This window comes from Protopterus annectens, chromosome 6.part0 (assembly GCF_019279795.1).
Source record: "Protopterus annectens isolate FY-2018-M chromosome 6.part0, PAN1.0, whole genome shotgun sequence".
In the NCBI taxonomy this organism is placed as follows: Eukaryota; Metazoa; Chordata; order Ceratodontiformes; family Protopteridae; genus Protopterus; species Protopterus annectens.
In genome coordinates, this window is record NC_056737.1 from 593,640,733 (window position 1) to 593,660,561 (window position 19,829).

General features: G+C 39.1%; 1 protein-coding gene across 3 annotated transcripts in view; it reads left to right on the top strand.

Moving 5' to 3' along the window:
- The window catches only part of MIS18BP1 (MIS18 binding protein 1), a 2,747,318-nt gene extending 2,733,470 nt beyond the window's left edge, over positions 1-13,848 (top strand). For all 3 annotated transcript variants that reach the window (XM_044074260.1, XM_044074258.1, XM_044074259.1), the window contains one exon: positions 12,076-13,848. In XM_044074260.1, the coding sequence (XP_043930195.1) occupies positions 12,076-12,182 (107 nt within the window). In that variant the 3' untranslated portion in view covers positions 12,183-13,848. The remainder of the gene's footprint in view (positions 1-12,075) is intronic.
- The last annotated feature ends 5,981 nt before the right edge of the window (positions 13,849-19,829 follow it).

Here is a 19,829-nt window from a genome sequence, read left to right on the forward strand (position 1 = left end):
GGTGTTTTCTCATCTGTAAGTCAAATAATTTTCTCTCTAGATCTTCCTTTCTTACTATTTTTCTATTTCACCCATGTCCCTTACCTAGTCATTGATATTTTCTTCGAGTTCTTTACTTTGTCTCTTTTTCTCTGTAAATTCGACCTGCAGGTAGCTGTTGGTACCATTATTTGTAGTTTTTACTTTCACCTTTTCTATTGGGTAATTTCTTTACCTACCATTGTTGGTAGTTTAAAAAAAATTAGTTTTTTACCTATTTCTTATTTCTCGCTTTTAGACTAACCAAGTGTAGTACTATAGCTGCAGCCTTTAATTCTAGGGCCCTTAGAGATCGTAGAAATAAGTTTTTTGAAGGGATTGCTGCCACCTTCTTCCTCTGCACCAGGGACTCAAACCCTCCACTAAATCATCTAAAGCCTCTTCGGAGGTGAAAGATTCATGTAAGCAGTAACCCGCTCTGCAAAGACTACTCCATCTTCAGAGCCTGTTCAAAAGATTCAGAAGAAATCGGATGCGACCTCCTTGGATCCAACTATACATACAAAGTCACCAGGAGCCCAGTACCCAGGTCCACTGTAGAGCCTCTTTGTCCTGTGCTCCATTTCCCTTTCCTTCAGGAAATCCTAAGGAGAGAGTCTCTGCCCCAATCCACTTCTTGCTTCAGGTTCTCCAGAAGCCTTTCAGAAGCCGAAGTGGATAGGATGATGAAGTTCCTCAGAACTCAGATTTAGATGATGGTTTCCCAATTCAAACTCCCATTTGATCCATGAGCCTTCCTTCTACTTCTCATGCAGTAATCTCTCCATCTCTAATCCGACTTACAGTTTGGGAGCCCTCGGATCTGAGAGACTTGAGAGTCTCAATGTTGGATCCAAAGACAGCTAGATCTTCAACTCTGACAGTTTCCTGGGTTTGATCGACTCAGATTCCTTTGAAACAGGATGAGTCTCAGAGCCGAAGCATCGTCGCCAGATCTGGGGGACTAGGTTCTACTCCTATGCTGTCGGAGCTGTCCCTGCCTCTTGAAGCTTCATGGTTGGACATCTTGGGTCTGAGTCCCCCTTTGCGGCATGGGTCAGGGCAGGGTCACATCATGATAACATTGTCACCTTTGGCTCCGGTGTGACCAGCTACTGCATCTCTAGATACTTCTGCCTTTGAGGTAGTGGAGAGGGTTTTCTCTTGTCTGACAGATTCGATTACCCTATCCTTTTTGGATCCTACAGCCATCCCCCTTTGGTCCAAGCTCTGATCAATTCAGGCAAATTCCACACGGCTAGTCAACCCCATCAAAGCATCCAACAAGTCCCCATCGAGGACTTTCTTCTCTCTTCGGATACCTGTCCAGATCTTCCCACTGAGGAGGTTCCCCAAAATAGAATGTGTAAGAAGAGACGCATAGACTCCCCCCTGGAGCCTCTCATTGAAGACATTGACTTTGATGAAGGGCAGGGGTCCCCCAGGTCTCTGCCTGATGATGTCTCCTTTAGAGATATCTTGGCGATTCTCAGGCAAAAGGGTGAATGGTCCTCTGATGCCCCCTGCCAAGAGGAGTCAGGTTTCTGAAAGTTTTTGGGTCCAGCCCATCTGCATCTTGGGTGACCACCCTGGCAGATGAGCTTATAGATCTAGTCTTTCACTGAACATGGAAGGAATTGGATGTTGTGGAACCAGTCCTCCATCATCCTGATAAATCTGTTGCACAACCTAAAGGCCGCCCTCGCTGGAGCAAGTGAGTCCAAGCTGATGCTATGATTGTGGTGGCAGCCACAAAGGAGGCGCTACCAGAATAGAGCTCCACTGTCCATCCCCCTAACAGAGAGTCTATGGCATTGGACAAATTTGGAAAGTATGTATTTGCGTCAGAGATCTTTGCCTTACAGTCTCTGAAATACTTGGCACACTTCACAAGATTATGGCGGGATTTGACTAAGAAACTTTCCAAATCCCTATCCGAGTCTGTATCCGTGGAGGACTGTAAGAAGTCTTCTTCACAACTGGCCTCTCTGTTATCCATCTCTAATGCAGCCATTAGGCCAATTTCCCATTCTGCGGGAGGTTACCTCACGGGTGGCTGCTTCAAGCATAACCATTAGGAGACATACCTGGATACACCTATATGACTTTGCAGAGCCTTTCGAGTCTTCTTTCATCAGTGCTTCCTTGGATGGAATGTTTTTGTTTTGTACTGCTGTAAAGGAAATGCTTTCCCAGAGTGAACAGGATGGAAGATGAAAAGACCCTGTCTCCTGTAGAGATACACTTTTCTACCCTTCCACAATCCTTTTCCAGGTATCAAAGAGGAGGCAAGAAAATATGGTTCCGTAAGTGTTGGGCTATTTTCCAGGATTCACACTAGGATAACTCCCTCAAGGGCAGAGAGAGGTGTCTAATTGGAAGAAACAGCAGAGGAGGCCTGCAAAACCAGGATTTCCAAAATTCCTTTTTTGATAAACCCTTCCAGTTCTCCTGAAAGGTTGCCTGACTGCTTCCCAATGGAGGCAAATGGGTACTAAAAATCATATACAGAGATTTCTCCAACAAAAAGAAATAAGCTGCCCAACATCCCACCCAGTCAGAGTGAGGAAGCAACTTAAGAAATTCAAAAGCTGCTAGACAACAGAGTTATCTAGGAGGTCCCACCAGACTAGTAAGGATTCAGAACTTACTCATTATTCGTTTTAGTGCCAAAGAAAACCAAAGACATGAGACCATTTCTGGATCTAAGCAAATTAAATCAGTTTGTGAAGAAGTCAAAGTTTTGAATGGTCATGGTTCAGTCCATTCTTTTTTTTTTCAACACAAGGACAATTGGATGTGCTCCATCAATCTTCAGGATGCATACTATCACTTCAGAAATGATTTCTGTACTTTTGGCTAGGGGTCAGTCACTACCAGTTCAGAGCCCTGCCCTTTGGTCTCAGCACAGCCTCCAAGGTGTTTACCAGTGGTAACAGCTCACAATTCCGAGAGTTTCCATATCTTGATGACTGGCGCCTCACTGCCCCAACCAAGCATCTCCTAGAGGAATCCAGGGATTTCTTGCTCCAGTTATGTCAATCACTACGAATGTCAGTCAGCATATGCAAATCTCATCTTCAAACTTTTCAGATCCTGGAGTTTATAGGTGCCCAACTGAACTCAGTAAGTCAGATAGCATCTCTTCCACCACATCATGTAAGGATAATCATGCACCAGGTGGACCAAATTAGTGCACACCCTTCTCCCCCAACCAGACTTGTTCTTCACCCACTAGGGTCAATGGCAGCTGCCATAACCTTGTTTTTTATGGCCAGTTTTATATGTGCATTCTTCAAGGGACCCTAGTTGTTAAGTGAGCAATTCTTCATCATTCCTTGTCCTTTCCAATCAAACTCACTCGAGTATACAAAGGTTGTATATGTTGGTGGATACAGTCAGACAAAGTTTTCCAAACCCACCCTCTTGTATTTCCACCCCCAGTAGCCATGGATACCACCCAGCTGGAATGAGGGGCATTTCTTGGGAAGGACGGACCAAGAGACATGGTCCCCAGAAGAGGCCAATTCACATATCAGTGTCCTAGAGATGAGAGCAGTCCTCCTAGCATTGCAGGCCTTCCAAGACATTCTTCCTCGTGAGATGATTACACTATAAACTGACATGTCTCTTGTTTGGTATATCAGCAGAAGGGGAAACCCGATCTTAGCCCCCCTTTGAGGAGGACCAGTGCGAGTGATCTCCTCCAACAGCTTTCGTAAGGCAATGCGGATATAGGGAAGTCCAGCATTCTAGGGGACAAACTCAGCAGGTCCAATCTGATGCCTCACAAGTGGTCTCTCAATCAATCAGTGGAGGAGAAGATTTTTCATCATTGGGATGAAGCTTACTGCAACTCTTTGCATCTGCCAACAATTACAAGTGCAGCAGTTTTCTTTTTCCTAATCCCCCCCCTTAGGAGGGTCATAGAGAGATACTTTAGTCTATGTATGGCCCTCCAGTCTCCTTTATGCTTCTCCCCCGGTACCCCTAATCCCAAACTCTTGCAGAAGGCACTTCAGTTGAAAGATAAGGTTATCCTCATTGCCCCCCTTTTGGCATCATCACTTGTGGTTCCCCTTCCTTTGGTCTAACCTTTATCCACCATGGATACTGGAATTCAGTCTATACCTGCTTTTTTACCCCTCTAGGATGGATCATCTGGACATTCCAGGCAAGTTGACTGCATGGTTTCTCCAATTCCACTAGAAGATAGTTAGACTGGCCAGGGTTTTCTCCCCACTCCGACAGATACTTCTAGCTTCCCACAATGCCTCTACAAGGACGATTTACAAAATTGAATCAAAAGAGTTCTCTATTTGGGCTCTACGGAGGGAATTGGACCTTTTTACTGTTCCAGTCTCTGTGGTCCTAGAATTTGTAGTATCATTTTTCCAAGAAGGAGCTAGTTTTTCTACTATCAGGATGCAGTTGGCAGCCATATCTAATTTTCACTTAGGAGAACATGTTTGCTCATTAGCTTCTTCAAAGTTTTGCAAGGCTTTTCTAAAAGGTACATTTTTGCTTAGGCCCCCAGTGAAGAACTCATCGCTACCCTGGTATTTGACGGTCAACTCAGAAACCCTTTGAGCCATCAGCTAAGTCTGATTTATCATGGAAAACAGGTTTTCTGGTAAACATTACATCTGCAGGACAAGTTTCTGAATTCCAGGCTCTCTCTTCCAAATCTCCTCATCTTGTTTTTCACAAAGACAGGGTTACCTTACAGACCAATCCGTCTATTCTTTTTTAACCTGAAGTACCCCCTGAAACAAAATTTAATCAAGCCATTAATTTGTCTGTTTTCTTTCCTAACTTTGCTAACAAATGAGAATACGTTCTTCATCTTTTGGATGTACATAGGCAAGTACATTTTTATCTATACAGAGCCAAAGATTTCAGGAAGTCAGAACAATTGTTTGTCTCCTTCTCCCCAAACAAATTGGGTTCACTAGTTTGTAAAATCACCCTGGCCAAATGGATTACTGATTGCATTTCCTTTGTTTACAGTCAGCAAGGTCTGTCCCTACCCAGCCCTTTTAAAGCACATTCCACCAAGTTCATGGCTACCTCTTCCACCTTTTGATGTAGAACATCTATTGACCACATTTGTACAGCAGCTACCTGGTCTAGTACTCATGAATTTATTGCACATTACAAATTGGATTTGACGTCCAAGAACAGAGCTGCCTTTGGTTCTTTAGTACTCCGGAATATCCTTCCATGGGGCCATCCAAGGTTCACGTAGCTGGGGACTCTGTCCCGATCATTAAGGAATGAATGAAAAGGACAACATCAGATATTAAAGTAATGTACTCACCATAGCTATCCATCTGTGTTGTCCATTTTCTTTTTCCTCAACTCCCCACCCTCCTTACCCCCTTCCTATCATCTCCTGGAGTGACCTTGTGGTTGTGGTGGAAATTCTGTTCCAAGTTTGAGCTGGCATTACTTAAGCATCCGTATGTATGTCCAGTGTTACACTGGGGAGTCTGACTTGTAAAACTCACATGCTCCATTATTTGCAAAGAACAGTGAGGGGCAGAAAGCATCAAAAGGCTTGAAACTTATCAAAAATTGCATTATTGTTGTACTTCAGAATTATGGTAAGCCTTCTTGTGAAGTAGTCTAAGCTTGCTTTACTAGAGGTCTAATCAAATTTAAAATCTTAAGTTCTTGAGTGTTCTCTTGGTATATGTGTGCTGCAAGACACCCAACAGTAAAACAGAAGAGTTATGTCAGATACTGCCATAAATGAATGTTAGAGGGTCTCTCTTGCAACAAACTTATATGGTTTCCTGCTTCCTGTTACTTATTGTAGAATCTTACATGTATGATGGATCAGATTATTTCATGCAGACCTTTATTAATACCTCTTAGTATTTTATAATATGGTCTACTCATATAGTTAAAAAAGGAGTGAGAGAATTGGGGGGGCAGTATGTATTTGGAGGTACTATATATTTTTCTGTGCTGGCATCTGAGACTTTATATTGGGATATGGGGAGCAACCTCAGCTATAACTTCTGAAAAATCTGCATAAAGAGGCACCCTATGAGAATGCTGAGGTGAGTGCCTTGCATAACATGTTTATATGTGTTAATGTTCAATGTCTCAGTTGATTTTTGAAAGGGCCAATGGCAGTGCGTGAATTATTCCCTCTTCCCAGTCTCATTCTTTTAGATACTTCATTTGCTCCATCTTAGCTGTAGGACCCCTTGAAACTGAACTTCAGATGTATCATTTTACAGCATTGTCAGTATGTTTTGGTTGGAAGTGTGACCTTAGATGATTGTCACTGTTGATGTGACACCTTATCCTATGGGCAAAAATGGGAAAATTAGGTAATATAGATGGATGGAACTAGTAGTATGCGTAACCCTTATCCTCAGTCAGGGCCAGATCCAGCACAAGGCAACCTAGAGCCTGGCCTGGTCATAACAAAAAAAAAAATTTTCTCTCTGCTGCTATCCCTTAAAAAAAAATGCTACCATCCAAAGAGAAGAATAAGTCTTCTGTCAACGCACAAACACTTTCACACTTTTTTCCCAATCAATCAGCAAGCACTCACACAGTCTTCTAATCAGTCAAGATGCACACATACACATACTTTCACTTTCTCTTCCAAGCATTCATGTCCACACTTTCATTTTCTTACCAATCAAGTGCTCTGTTCCTTCACAGGTAAATATCATCATGAGTATGAATCATGGCTGCTGCATTTTGCACTCATCTCTGCTTACTTTGTGGGAGAAGTGAAGCACATTCCTTTTTTACCGTGTGTGTTAATGAACAGGTTGGCTCAACATTTGTATTATCACCAGAACAGCAGTTTTGAATTAAACAGTTTAGCGTGTCATGTGTGTATGCATGTGTGCATATGTGCTCACACTCTTGCAAGTGTACATGCCTAGCATAGGTCTAAAAGTCCAGAACACTTTATCACCTTGTCTCCTTACAAGGAATCAGAAGCTTTGGACAAATGTGGTAAGTCTTTACTGCTGTGTCATACTGAGGGTTGGGGCCCTCACATATTCATCTCAGAAGTCCCAGTTTCCTTCCATCCTGATGAGAAAAGCACAAGGACTGTTCAGTGAGGATCTTATAAAAACATTGTGTGACTTCATATACTTTGTCTGGTGCTGTCTGTAAGGCTACCAGCCCAGCTAGCTGGAATTTTGTAAATAATTCTGTGCTATTTGTGAATATAAATATGATCCGTATGCTTGTCTTACAAATGTAAGAGAACTATATGTTATGTGGATATTAAACTACTGGTGCAGAGGTGTGTGTTGAACTGTATGTTATGTGCTGAGCTTCAAGAATGTAACCACATTGTCCCCTCCTGGAAAAGAACAAAAACGTTTATAAACTACATGCCTATGCAAATGTATGTTTTGATGGTAAAAGCTGGAACATACAGAGTTAACTTGCAAACCCTCAAGAAAATAAGTTGAAATTATTTTCGATTGTGTTATCTCAGTTTCAGCTCAGCAAGAAGACAGGATGTCTAGAGCTAGAAAGTTTTTCTATTGTCTTAAAACAGAAATAATTACTAGGTTTAAAATGTAAAGTGCTTAACTGTTTTACGACTTCCAGTTCTAGGCAAACTTCTGAGAAACATGTATTTTTGACACAGAGGTGCTAAATTCTAAGTTTCTGTTGGCCTGGGAACTGAAGGCAGGTGACAAAGAGTGATGTCATCCCAAGCTAACCCAGCAGTAAAATGTTATATTAATTTGGGAACTCTCTGAGACTGTGCATTTTGTATCTTGTCTTTGGACCTGAAAACATCCACTCAGCACTTCTCATCTGCATTTGCCTGGCTCTATAAGTAAGATTTAGGTATAGTATTTCTTTTAGAGATAGTTAGGAATATAATAAAGATTAGTTTAGATGTTTTCTGTATTTGAGACTGTCCTGCAATGTTGTTTTAAAATATTTCCTGTGATTCTGAACTCTGTAGTCACTGTGCTGAGTTATTGAGCATTATCTTCTTGTTTTAATATTTATTATTAAATATATTTAAACCTTTTAATTGTGGCTGGTTTGTTTAGAGATATTTAAGCCCTTAGTGTACTTGCATATGTATTTGGTGACACTGTATAGGCCACTTCAATAACCTTGAAAGTCTTGGTCACACTCGGCCTCAAACAGATGCCCTACGCATACCGTCTCAAAAACCTCCAGCTTTACTCTGTCGCATATTGCCTACTCAGAGGCGATCTCTGCCTAACATACAAAGCTATGTCAAACCCAGAGCTGTTGGACATGCTCCACTTAAAGAAATCCCAATCCCTCCAAGCTACACTCTCTAGGGACCTAAACCTTGTCACCACAATAAACAGAACATGCTGGACGAATAGATTCCTGTCCCAGAGACTTCCCATACTCTGGAACAAACTACCTATCTGTATCAAACAAAGCTCCTCATTAGCACTCTTCAAGAAAAATCTTGATGATTGGATGGGAGATAGGAAATTCACCCCGGGGATCACTTCTGTGGCTCTGCTTGACAGGGGCACAGGAAAATAATTTTCTTGGGTGGCAAAAGCCAGGGTACCATTTGGCTAGGCTTTATAGGCCCTAGGGCCAATAGCCAAGTACCTACCTAGGAATCATTTGGATAATATTAACATCACACAGTAGGATTGGTCACCCTTTGGGAAGAGCCTTATAGTAGCTGATAAAGAGCTGGTTGGTGGCAGTGATAACTACCTTTTAGTCTGGGCAGAAGGAGGCATGGCTAGTAACCTGTACCATCCTTTCCCAGGAGTGTGTGTATCTTTGTATATAAATCACATCTCAAAATGTGTGTGTCAGCTGCTTTGGCAGGGACACGAAGCACTGGTAGGACAGAGAGGGTACTGGAGGATTTGGCATGACTGCTCGGCTGAGATCTTAACCCTAGAGCTGTGCCAGTGGGAAATCTTATTGGGGAACTGGAGAAAGAGGGGGAAACCAGCCCCAGACTGACTGTGATCTCTGTGTGCTCTTAAGGGAAATTGTACTTTACTGTGTGTGTACTTGTCATCCTCCCAATGTCCATATCTCTCACTGGTGCTAGTGGTGAGGATTGAGTCTCCTTGATTACTGGGCCAGTGCAGGGGCATCACACTGTAGAGGACCGAGTGACTGACATTATCTTTTCCGAGGGAAGAATTCTTTAACAAGTTATTGAATGTCCAGTTCCAGCAGAAGTGATGATCTGCCATCCTGTTCTGGACCTGGTTGATGAATTCCTGCAGAAAAAAGGGGATGTCATTTTTGTGGAGGACTTCTGTGGTTTTACTGATTTCACTTACACTTCTTCATCTTCCATGGTTGTCTAGCTCATAAAGATGAAGAGATATCACTGCTGTCTAAAATGCTCTGAATGCTGCACAATCGTGTTTTCCCTCACACAGCTAAGTTTCCCAAGAAAATAACTTTGATAACTGTTCTGCTTCAATCCTATGTCCTCCAGAAGGATTATGCAGCAACCTACAGTGATTACTTCCAGGTGAAATATGTCCGTGGATTACAGCACTCTGATTACCTCCATTGCCCCTACCATGATTTTAGAAAATTCACGTAAGCACTAGGAATTGCTAGTCTCATAATTATTGTTCAGACAATACACATTTTTTTAATCTTCCAATTCCCAGAAGCATGGTTATGTGACTTGCTAAAAGTCAGTAGGCAAAAATAGCTAGGAGGAATCAAACCCTGCGCCCTTAAATACAGGAAGCAGATCATTAAGATTTGAGAGCCCTAGTCCACTGCACTAGCTGCCAGACCTTCCATAAAGCATTCATTCTCTGATAAATTACTGAGAGTAATGGTCAATAATGCTAGTCATCAGAGTTTCATATTTAATGTTCAGAAAATGCATTTCAAGTTAAATGACGTTGTGCAGCTCTAAATGACTAACAAACTGCTACCTACTGTATGCCTTTGAGCATGTCCCTCAGATAGTGCCCCTGGGTCATCCCTGAAAAGGAAGTATTTGTAAAGTGAGTTTAACTGATTAGCTAATAGATAAAAATGTGGTATTTAAAATTTTGCATTTATCCCCTTGTTATTTTTGGCTTTGTCCAGAATTCCTGAGCAAAAGCAGTTGAGAGGCATGTTTGTCTTTTCCTTGTAAAATGTGTGGCCTTCTGGCAAGTTATTTAATGAGTGCAACCCACAGCAATGACAGGCATGAATTTCAGACTTTGTATCCTTCAGAAAAGGCGTGCTAATGCAACAACTTTCTAAGTATGTAACAGAAATGTTTAAAATCTGTTCCTGATTTTTGTGTCTGTGTCTCTGATATGAACTAAGATGTTGAGAGGCCAGGGGGGAGGGGGGTTGCAGTGGGTTCCACTGTATGGTTTTGACATCAACAAACTGAAATACATTTCTGGCCCATTATTTATGAATGTATCCATTCACTTGTTCTCAAGCAGGTATCTCAGGTTTACAGTCACGCAAGTTGCTGTAGTTGATGGTTGGGTGTGTATGTGTGTATATGGTTCCTGCAATCTGCAGTAGTTATGGTGTAAAGGGAAAAACTGATTGTAGTAAACAGAAGTATCATCATATGAGACATGTTATTTTTGTACTATCCTTGGTTTTCTTTGTAGACCATTGACAGTGTGTTTATTGGAAATATAAACTAGACAGTATAAAGTCTAAGAGTTTAGTATTAATTTATCTGTGAAGACTTTTTAATTAACTTTTTTTTTTTTTTTTTTTTTTTTTTGCAATGCACCGTTTGGCTAAATCAGTCTGGATGAGAAAGGCTATGCGCTGCTTTGGTTGTGCAGGGTGTGATTCCCTCAACCTTCATTTATCTACTGTGTCACTTTGACCAAATCACTTCACCAGATAGTGCACCTAGGCTGCCCCTGAAAAGGGGCACTTGTATCCAGTAGGCTGTCACAAGCTGTTAGAAAATGCATTTCATATTTTTTTTAATTCCTGTGTCCTTCTCTTAGATGGACAACAACACATCAGTATTTCATTTTATGCTGTTTGACTATGAATCCCAGCATGTCTTGTGGTTTAATGGGTTACCAGATGCATTTCAGGAGAAGAGGAGTTTACTGCTGCTCATGCTCTTTCTGTTTTCGGTGTGAGATTGTTTTGTTTAGCAAATGGTTGTCAGTGTTTTTGCTGTAATATTTGAAGAAACAGTTTTTAATGAAAGCCATATCTATGTCATCATTGCAGAAGTAAAAAGAAACAAGTACGTGCACTGACAGGATTAAACAGTATTTAATAGTAATTGGGCAACAGCCAAGTAATGGGATATTGGTATGGCTGGGAGGCAGTCTATTACTTTGCCTGTAGCCTCATTTGACCATGATCCAGCTCTGTCCTCAATACAGGGACAACACTGTATTAATAGCTGAGACATGGAGCACTGAGAGAGTAAACAAGGGATGTACCCAGATATTCTCCTTGCAATCTGTCTTGAAAATTAAGTGGTATGGTGAGTAGTGGTATATATTTTTTCAGTATGCAGTACAGAAACACATTTCTTAGAAGTGTGCGCCAAGTACCATAGATTCCACATCGTTCAGTTTATGAATATTGAAGCAGAATTTTGTAGACGGTCTTTGGGCGTGTTCTTACTTTTTATGTTGTAGAAGTGTAGTAATTGCATCATTATTGTTCATTCATGCATTGTCTTGTAATCCTCTTAATCTAATGCAGTGTTATTGGGTAGCCAGAGCCTATCCTGGCATTCTATGAGCACAAGACAGAGAAGCTTGTCCTCGGTGAGATGCCAACTCACTGCAGGACACACACACACACACACACACACTGCTTGCAGATGTACAGCAAATCTTTATGATGTGGAGAAATAATAACACATGAAAAATCTACATGTGCACAGAAAATCTATGAACCCCACACAGAAGATACCCCAGGTGAGAACTGAACTGGAAAACCAAGCACTGTTAGGCAGCAGTGCTCACTGTTGTGCCACTAACCTGCTCATCACTGCTATGACTATCATTATGATTTTCGTCATCATTATAATTATTATTATTATTGATGCTTAAAACTGTACTATTTTTGTAGGTGCTGGTGAATCATCATCAGTTGTAGGAAAGCTGTTTAGCAGAGAAGTACACACTTATTCGGATGAAGAAGAAGAATATGAAGACTACTATTTTACAGATGACTGACAGAAGACTGCAACATCTGTGGAAGCTATGGATATACATCTGCACCCTGCATTTTTTATCAAGTGTATATATAACAATCCTTTTTGCGTAGCGGACAATTTTAGTAGTCTGTTACTGATATCATAACAGTGCTGTATTATCAGCCTCTAATTCTGTCATCTTAAAGTTAGCTGATATTTTTTTACTAATTACTTAATTGCAGAGCTGGAACGTCCAGACCTCATTCATGTACCTTAAAGTGAACTTAAGTGACATATTCCAAGACTAGTTCTATAAAATTAGTAATAATAATAATGTAATTAAAACACTTGTGCGTTTTTTTTAAACATTTGAACAGTTTCTGTAATAAAAAAAGGAAGTTGACTTCAATGTCTTACTATAGATATATCACCATGTCTAACATCTGATTGCAAATGTTTCACAATCAGTTTACAAAAATGTTTTAGAATTGCAAATATGGTTGCAGTTTAAATTGTCAGTTTTGTGTAAATATTTCTTAACATTGTTTATGTCAAAGTATGTTTTCTATTTATTATTTTAAGTGAATACACAAGAAAGACACTCGCTTCTTAATAGCTTGCAGTCTCGCTCATCTTATTACAGTTGTAATTTAAATGAAGAGTTTGTTCTTTGCACTCCTACAACCAGATACAGCTTTGGACAAGAGTCTATTGAGCAACTAATATAAACGTACACAGACTTTTTTATTTTTATGTATAATTCTATTGTGTGTTTTACTTTCCTATTGCACTACTTTTAAATAGTTTTATTTAATCTGTGTATATATATATATATATATATATATATATATATGTATAGAGAGAGGGAGAGATTCAACTTTTTATTGGGTGTATGATACCTTGTTTATGTTTGCAGCATTTGGGCATTTGGACCTGGGCATTCAAGTGGAACTGCATAATGCTGGATGCAATTAAAACTCATTCATTTGTGTTAATTCATGCTCATTTCAACAGCTAAACTCAAACTTCCCTTTCTCTTAATGAGAAGAAATTAATCATGCGCTAAACATCTATTGTATATTTATATGAAAATGTTTATGTTTTCAGTAACTTAATTACATGGATACAGCTATTAGGTCTAATGTGCACATTTCTCACAATTTTAACAAGGCTGTTTGAAGCTCTTCATATATTTTCTTGAAATTAATCACAGATATTTTAGGAAACTTTCTTGGGCATTTTGTAGATGTACATTATCATTTTCTAGTCAGTTATGAGTTGTAGTTTATCCTCATTTCCACACTTATGCAAGTGTTTGATTAGTTGGAATACTGGTCAACGGTGTTAAATCCTGCATTACAGTACTAGCGTCAATTCTGGGACCTTTTCTGTTTTACGCTGTTGTCATTGAGAAGTTCACATATCCTCCATCATCATCTGAACAAGACAAATATCGATTATATTTAAAATTGTGTTTTTATTAGTAAATAAGTACATGGCCACCTCCATCACACTGAATATTCTAAGGCAGAGTGCTATCACTGGTACAGAATTCCAGGGGAGAAGCGTTACATATTTACTGCAGATCATTTGTTAGCAGCAATAGAGCAAGCCATAAACATCCTTGTAAATGTAATTATGCAAAGGAGATGCTATATACTGCATTGCATTTAAAAAGTAAATTAAAATTTTACTGCAACAAATGACTTTTGCGTACCAAGTTGATATAGATTTGTGTTTTGCATTGGTTTCTCTGGGGAAATAAAGCAGATTTTGTTTTGTTATTCCTGTATTAAAATATCTGCAGCCTTACATATGGCAGTAGATACATGCAATTCATATTGAACAAAATTATTTTGGAAGTGTTCTAATTTCATGTTTCAAACAGTAATGTATATGTTATCCCACTCTGTGCTGTCCACTGAAATTGTCTGCAGAAGCATATTGTATACCAAAGTCTCAGTGAAGCTTTCTAGAGCAAGGGTACTTGGGCATTATTGGAGCAAAATATATTTAGACCATTTTGTATTGTCAACCCACAAGCATGTGTGGTGTTGCAGAAATGTTTTATATCAAGCAGACTTCTGAAGTTTGTCAAACCTGTGGATTTACATTCTCTTATCTGCCTATCGTTTTAAAATACCTCAGTCTTTATCTTCACGGGAACAGTCCCACCCCACCCCCACACTGAAAAAATATCCATGTGGGATTCTTGGCATTTTGTCTGAGTCATATTTGGTGACATAGTTCATGGCTCTTTCTTACTGCTGTCATTGTCTAGATCTCCTTTGATAGTAATTTCATGAACTTGACAGTTTGTGCTAAAACAAAAACCTGGACTTAAGCCACAGCCGCTCCAAGGTAGATGAAAAAACGTAAGATCTTTAAATAATAATGAGAGAAATCGCCATCTAGTCAATAACTTAGGCAGATAGTGTCGTATTATGAATTCTGTTGGTGATCAGCCTGTGTTGGTTACTGCAGTCAGGAGTGACTCTACACTAGCATATAGAGAAAGGACAAAATCCTCAATCCAAGAAGGTGTCAATAATCTGACTATCTTTATTAAAAGTTGTTTTCAATCTCCTATTTCCTGTTTTATTGAAGGTGCGTCCTTATTGTCTGGTTCATCTCCTAAAGATGTTATTTTTTGAAAAATACAGTCTTTAGAGATAGTAGGTCAGCTGAGATGATAAGAAAGTTTCTAAAACAAGGAATTGAAGAATTGGAGCCGTGGGTCAGTTTTCGTTTTCCTTAGCTAAAGTGTATTATAGGAGCACATGTGAACATCTTGACACTCAGGTGACACCCGTTGGATAATTAGACAGACTCTGTAGTGCTCCAGAGGCCTTATCCCGAGATGCAGATCTGGCAGCAGAACCGACCAATAAAGCTTTTAGGGGTTAGGGGCTAATATCAGACATGAATGTCAGATTCTTAAACAAGTATTTAAAAAATATATATTCCACCACCCTGAAAAAGAGACGTCTAACTTATCAAGTCCATATCATTTGCTGGCGTTATTCCTGAGTAAATGCAAGGAGTGACTGACATTTTGCCAGAAAGGGTACCTAGAAATAAACACCCTAAACTGAATAAAACAGCTGGTAAACTTGGGGACTACGTGGCCAAATACAATTGCAATGTTATTAATGTATCTTGTAGGGCATCTGCTTCTGTCTGGGGCTGCCATGACTGCCTGCGGGATCTCATGAAATGTCAGAACTTGAAAAGGGAAGTTACAAAATGTCAAAAAAATACTGAAGCTACTGGAGAAAAGTGAATATCAAACATCGCAGTTCTTTACTTTTGTTATTTTGCAGGGACACACCTCCATGACCCCTGAATATATATATAAAACTGAAAGAGCACCATACCTCAGAGAAAAGGGAATATTTTGAGAAATGGCAATCATGGGCTTAGTATGTGCAAGTCCAGATTTTTGGTCATTCATTCTGCACATTCCAGAGCTTGGTATTGTAAGTCTTGGCAATTCTAGTGATTACCCTGCCCTGAGACTTCAGTCCTGCTGGTTGCTTTCATGATTTCTGTTATGTTTGAGTAAAAGGTATGTTTTATCAAATGCTGTTTAATGTTTTTGTGTGTGTGTCTGTGTGTGTGTGTGTGTGTGTGTGTGTGTGTGTGTGTGTGTGTGTGTGTGTGTGTGTGTGGATATATACATAGTTAACTGGATTGGCCCCACTAGGTGCACAGGTGACCTTCTGGACAGTCATTCACCTCTTTGCAGAGAAGATTCAAGATTGTATTTGTACTGACTAGGGAAATTTGGCTGTGGCACCAAGGAAGTTTGCCTGTTTTTTTGTAAAATCTTTATTGAATTATTAGATATAGGCAAGCATACATTTATATAAAAAAAATTATATTAGAGTGTTCATAGTTACAAACATTATACATTACATATGTTTTTGTGTAACTATCATTAGTCCAACATTACATAAATTGCTCGGTTCCTGCCTTCCCTTAAATCTCACTCTTCATCCAAAACATTACTCTGCATATATTGTTCCCAAAATTTCCATTTTTTTTGTAATTTGCTCCTATCCCTTTCTCAAGATCCCATTTCCAGTTCTTTTATATCTCTTAAAATTTTCAGTGCTTCAAATACAGTTGTTTTAAACTTTGATTTCCATTTTCTAGTAATTGCTTTTATGTCTATGCAATTCATATCCTCTTTCCCAACTGAAAAAAAAATATTTTCCTTTCTTACACTGATTTGCATACCCAGTATTTCTGACAGAGTACTCTGTAAGGATTTTTTTAAGTTTGCCAACTCTCAAAACATATATTCCCAGTTACCTCTGTCTTCCACATCACACCTCCAAAATTTGTCATCTACGTTAGGAAAATTGTTTGGAGTCTGCTTGGAGTATAAAAATACCTATGCATACACTTCCAAGCAAAAATCCTAAATCTTCTAGACTTTGTTGCATACTTCGGAGCCATACATATGTCTTTCAGTTGTTTAGTTGTAAAGTGCTTTTCCAGTCTTTCTTGCCAATCTTTTCTAACCTCTTCTGGTTGATTCCTTTAGTTGTTCTGGAATAATTTAAATTCCTAGTAATTATCCCTTTGTGACAGAAGCTTCTGTTCTAGATTCAACTAGAAAAATCTGCCAGAGCAGGTCTTTCATGTAGGATCCCCCTTTCCCTTTGCCTATATTCTATCAATCCCTTATAGGGAACACAGTCTCTAGCCTGCAAGCCAATTGTCTTCTTGACCTCTTCTCATTTGGTTATATTTCCCTTTCTAGTTATTTGCTACCAAAACCTTGGTTCCTTTGCCAGTTTTCTCCAGTAAATTCTAGCCCCCTCTTGCCTATTCCCTGTAACCCTAATTATAGTCATCCATGTTGGCAAACTCTCCTTTCTGCATTCTTGGGTTGGCTTAGTTCTTGGAATACTTTCTGCTATTTATGAATAGAATATTCTGCATGGCTGTTCTCCTTAAGGATCTGCATACAAAATCCCACTCTCTCCTTGTTTCTTGAATGTCCTCCACCCCTTCCCAGTTTCATCATTATTCCTTCCATTTTGAATTATAGCTTTCTGCTTGTGCTATACATATATATATATATATATATATATATATTTATATATATATGAGGCTTAACTGTATAGCTCTAAAATATCCCATCAAATCAGGCAATCCTAAACCACCTTGTTCTTTTGGAATGATCAACTTATCCCACTTGGTACTTGCCCTTCTCCTCCCAGATAAATTCCTTCAACACTTTATTAATTATTTTCAACAACTTCTCCTCTAGTTGATAAAAATATGCCTGACCTAAATATAAAACTAAAGGGACTAAAAACATTTTTCTGCTTTTACCTTGCTATCCATATCCATAAACAAGAGCTTCTAGATTCTCCATTTTTGTTTTACATTTTTAGTGTCTTCCCACATGTCTTTAGCTGCCATAACAAATTCATTTTAATCCATTCTCCTAAATACTTCATTTTATCACGTCTCCATAAATATGGGTGCTGCTGAAGCAGTTCTTGTGTAGGTACATAGTTTTACAGCTATAGCCTTTCTTATATCTTCATTAATTTTGTATCTCAAAAAGACTTGAAACTGACAAAAGGTTTCACAACACTGAGATGCCCTTTGTCTGGTTTTATCAGGTATAAAATAATACCATACCAATTAGATCATTGAATTTCTGAGTCTTTTTTTTTTTTTGCGCCAGTGGCTCTAATTATAAAGCATATAACAAGGGAAAAGGACACCCCTGCCTGGTTCCTCTTTTCAGACATAACTTATCAGAGACAAACCCTCCCACTTGGATTTTTGCTTCTGAGCCATCATATATCGTGCTAATTGACATTGTTGCTGTATCAGGGAATTCAAATCCTTCCATTGCCAAACTCATAAAATCCCAGCTTACTCAAATGCTTTCTTTGCATCAAGACCCTCCAACAGCAGTGGTATTTTCTTACATTCTACTTTCTGCTGGATCATTATTGTTCTGTTAATGCTGTCAAATGTGTACCTCTCCTCCACAAAACCAGATTGATCCATATCTATCAAATTTGGCAACACATTTGCCATTCTTTTAGCTGTTAAAGACATAAACATTTTATAATCATGGTTTAAAACTGAAATGGACCTTTATGAATCTGAGTCTAAGGGGATTTTACCATCTTTAGGTATTATAGTCGTCACAGTTTTCTTCCAGGATGTTGGAGCTTCCCTTCCTTTTAAAATACTGTTAAAACTTTCCTGATCTTTATCACTTTCTTCCCCTCCTAGCTTCCAGATTTCCACAGGAATACCATCCATGTCTAGAGACATTCCTGAAGATAGATTGTACTTCACCATTTCTATCTTATGTCCTGCTGTCTTAACTGTTGAGCCTTATCTGCCTCTAACTTTGGCATCCTTAAGTCTTCCATAAATATGTCCATTTGTGCTCTTTCTCCATTTCCACATTTCTCTGCTTTATGCAAACTTTCATAAAATTTCTGTGGTATCTCTAATACCACTACAGGATATCAGATTATTTCTCTTGTTATTGGCTGCCTAAGGTTGGCAACAACTTTTTCAATTTTCTATTGTGCAAGTTATTGTTCTAAAAAATGTGCTCTGGAGTTACCAAAAGACAGTTGCTTAGCAGCAATCTTTCTAAATGCATGCATATTACTCAGATAATCCCTTATTTTCTGTTTAGCACTCTGTAGTTATTCAGCAATACTTTGTCAGCCATGTTACTACTTAACCATATCTCTTTGTCTACCTTATTTTAAACTCCACTTTCATTTTGTAGTGCTAACTATAACTTCTGAAGAAATTTTTTATCTTCCTTAATGGCTTTCAAATAATTTTTACTATCCATTCCTTAAATTTATTTTTAACAGGTTGGTGTAGATGGGCCAGTGTCTCATTTTTACTTTATTACCCTGCAGTTTTATCTTTGTTGTTGGTGCACGATCTGAAATAGCTATCAGATGTGTGATGGTGCTTTAGATTAAATGCACATACTCCTGTGAAATGTAATTTCTCTCTAGCCTAGCCCAATTATTGTACCTTGGGGAATAATGTGTAAACTTTCTCCCAGTTTCTGCTGCTGAATTCACATCTTCCATACCAGATATTTTCATAAGTTTCATAAGACATCTACCGTTCTTTTTATATTTTCACTTCTAGGTCTCCCAGATACATCCTAACTGTTCCAAATCAAGTTCCAGTCTCCAACTATAAGTAATATTTCCTACCGAAAGCTGACTATTTATCCCAAAATTCTCTTTCTCTCAACTTTCATAATAGGTGGAATATAAACACATAGTGTAATTCTCCTTTGCCAGTATCCCCTTGCTACCACAAATCTACAGTTATCTTTTCTTCTACTGTGCCTAGCCTATAGAGCAGTCTCTGACATTGCTCTAATGGAAATGCTGCACATCTGCAAATCAAATGGGACAAGAGTCGCTCACTCCAGGGATCTCAACCTAGCCTGTGACATTAACAAAACATGTTGGAGAGACATACATCTCCCAGAGATTTCCAGTCCTCTGGAATAAGCTTTCATTTCACGTGAAGCAGAGCTCCTCATTGACCCTATTTAAGCGCAACCTTGACAATTGGATGGGTGACCTTAAATTCACCCTGGGGTGGTATCTGTGTCCCTCATGGACAGGAGAGGAGTAGTCAGTGCTGATCATAGAAT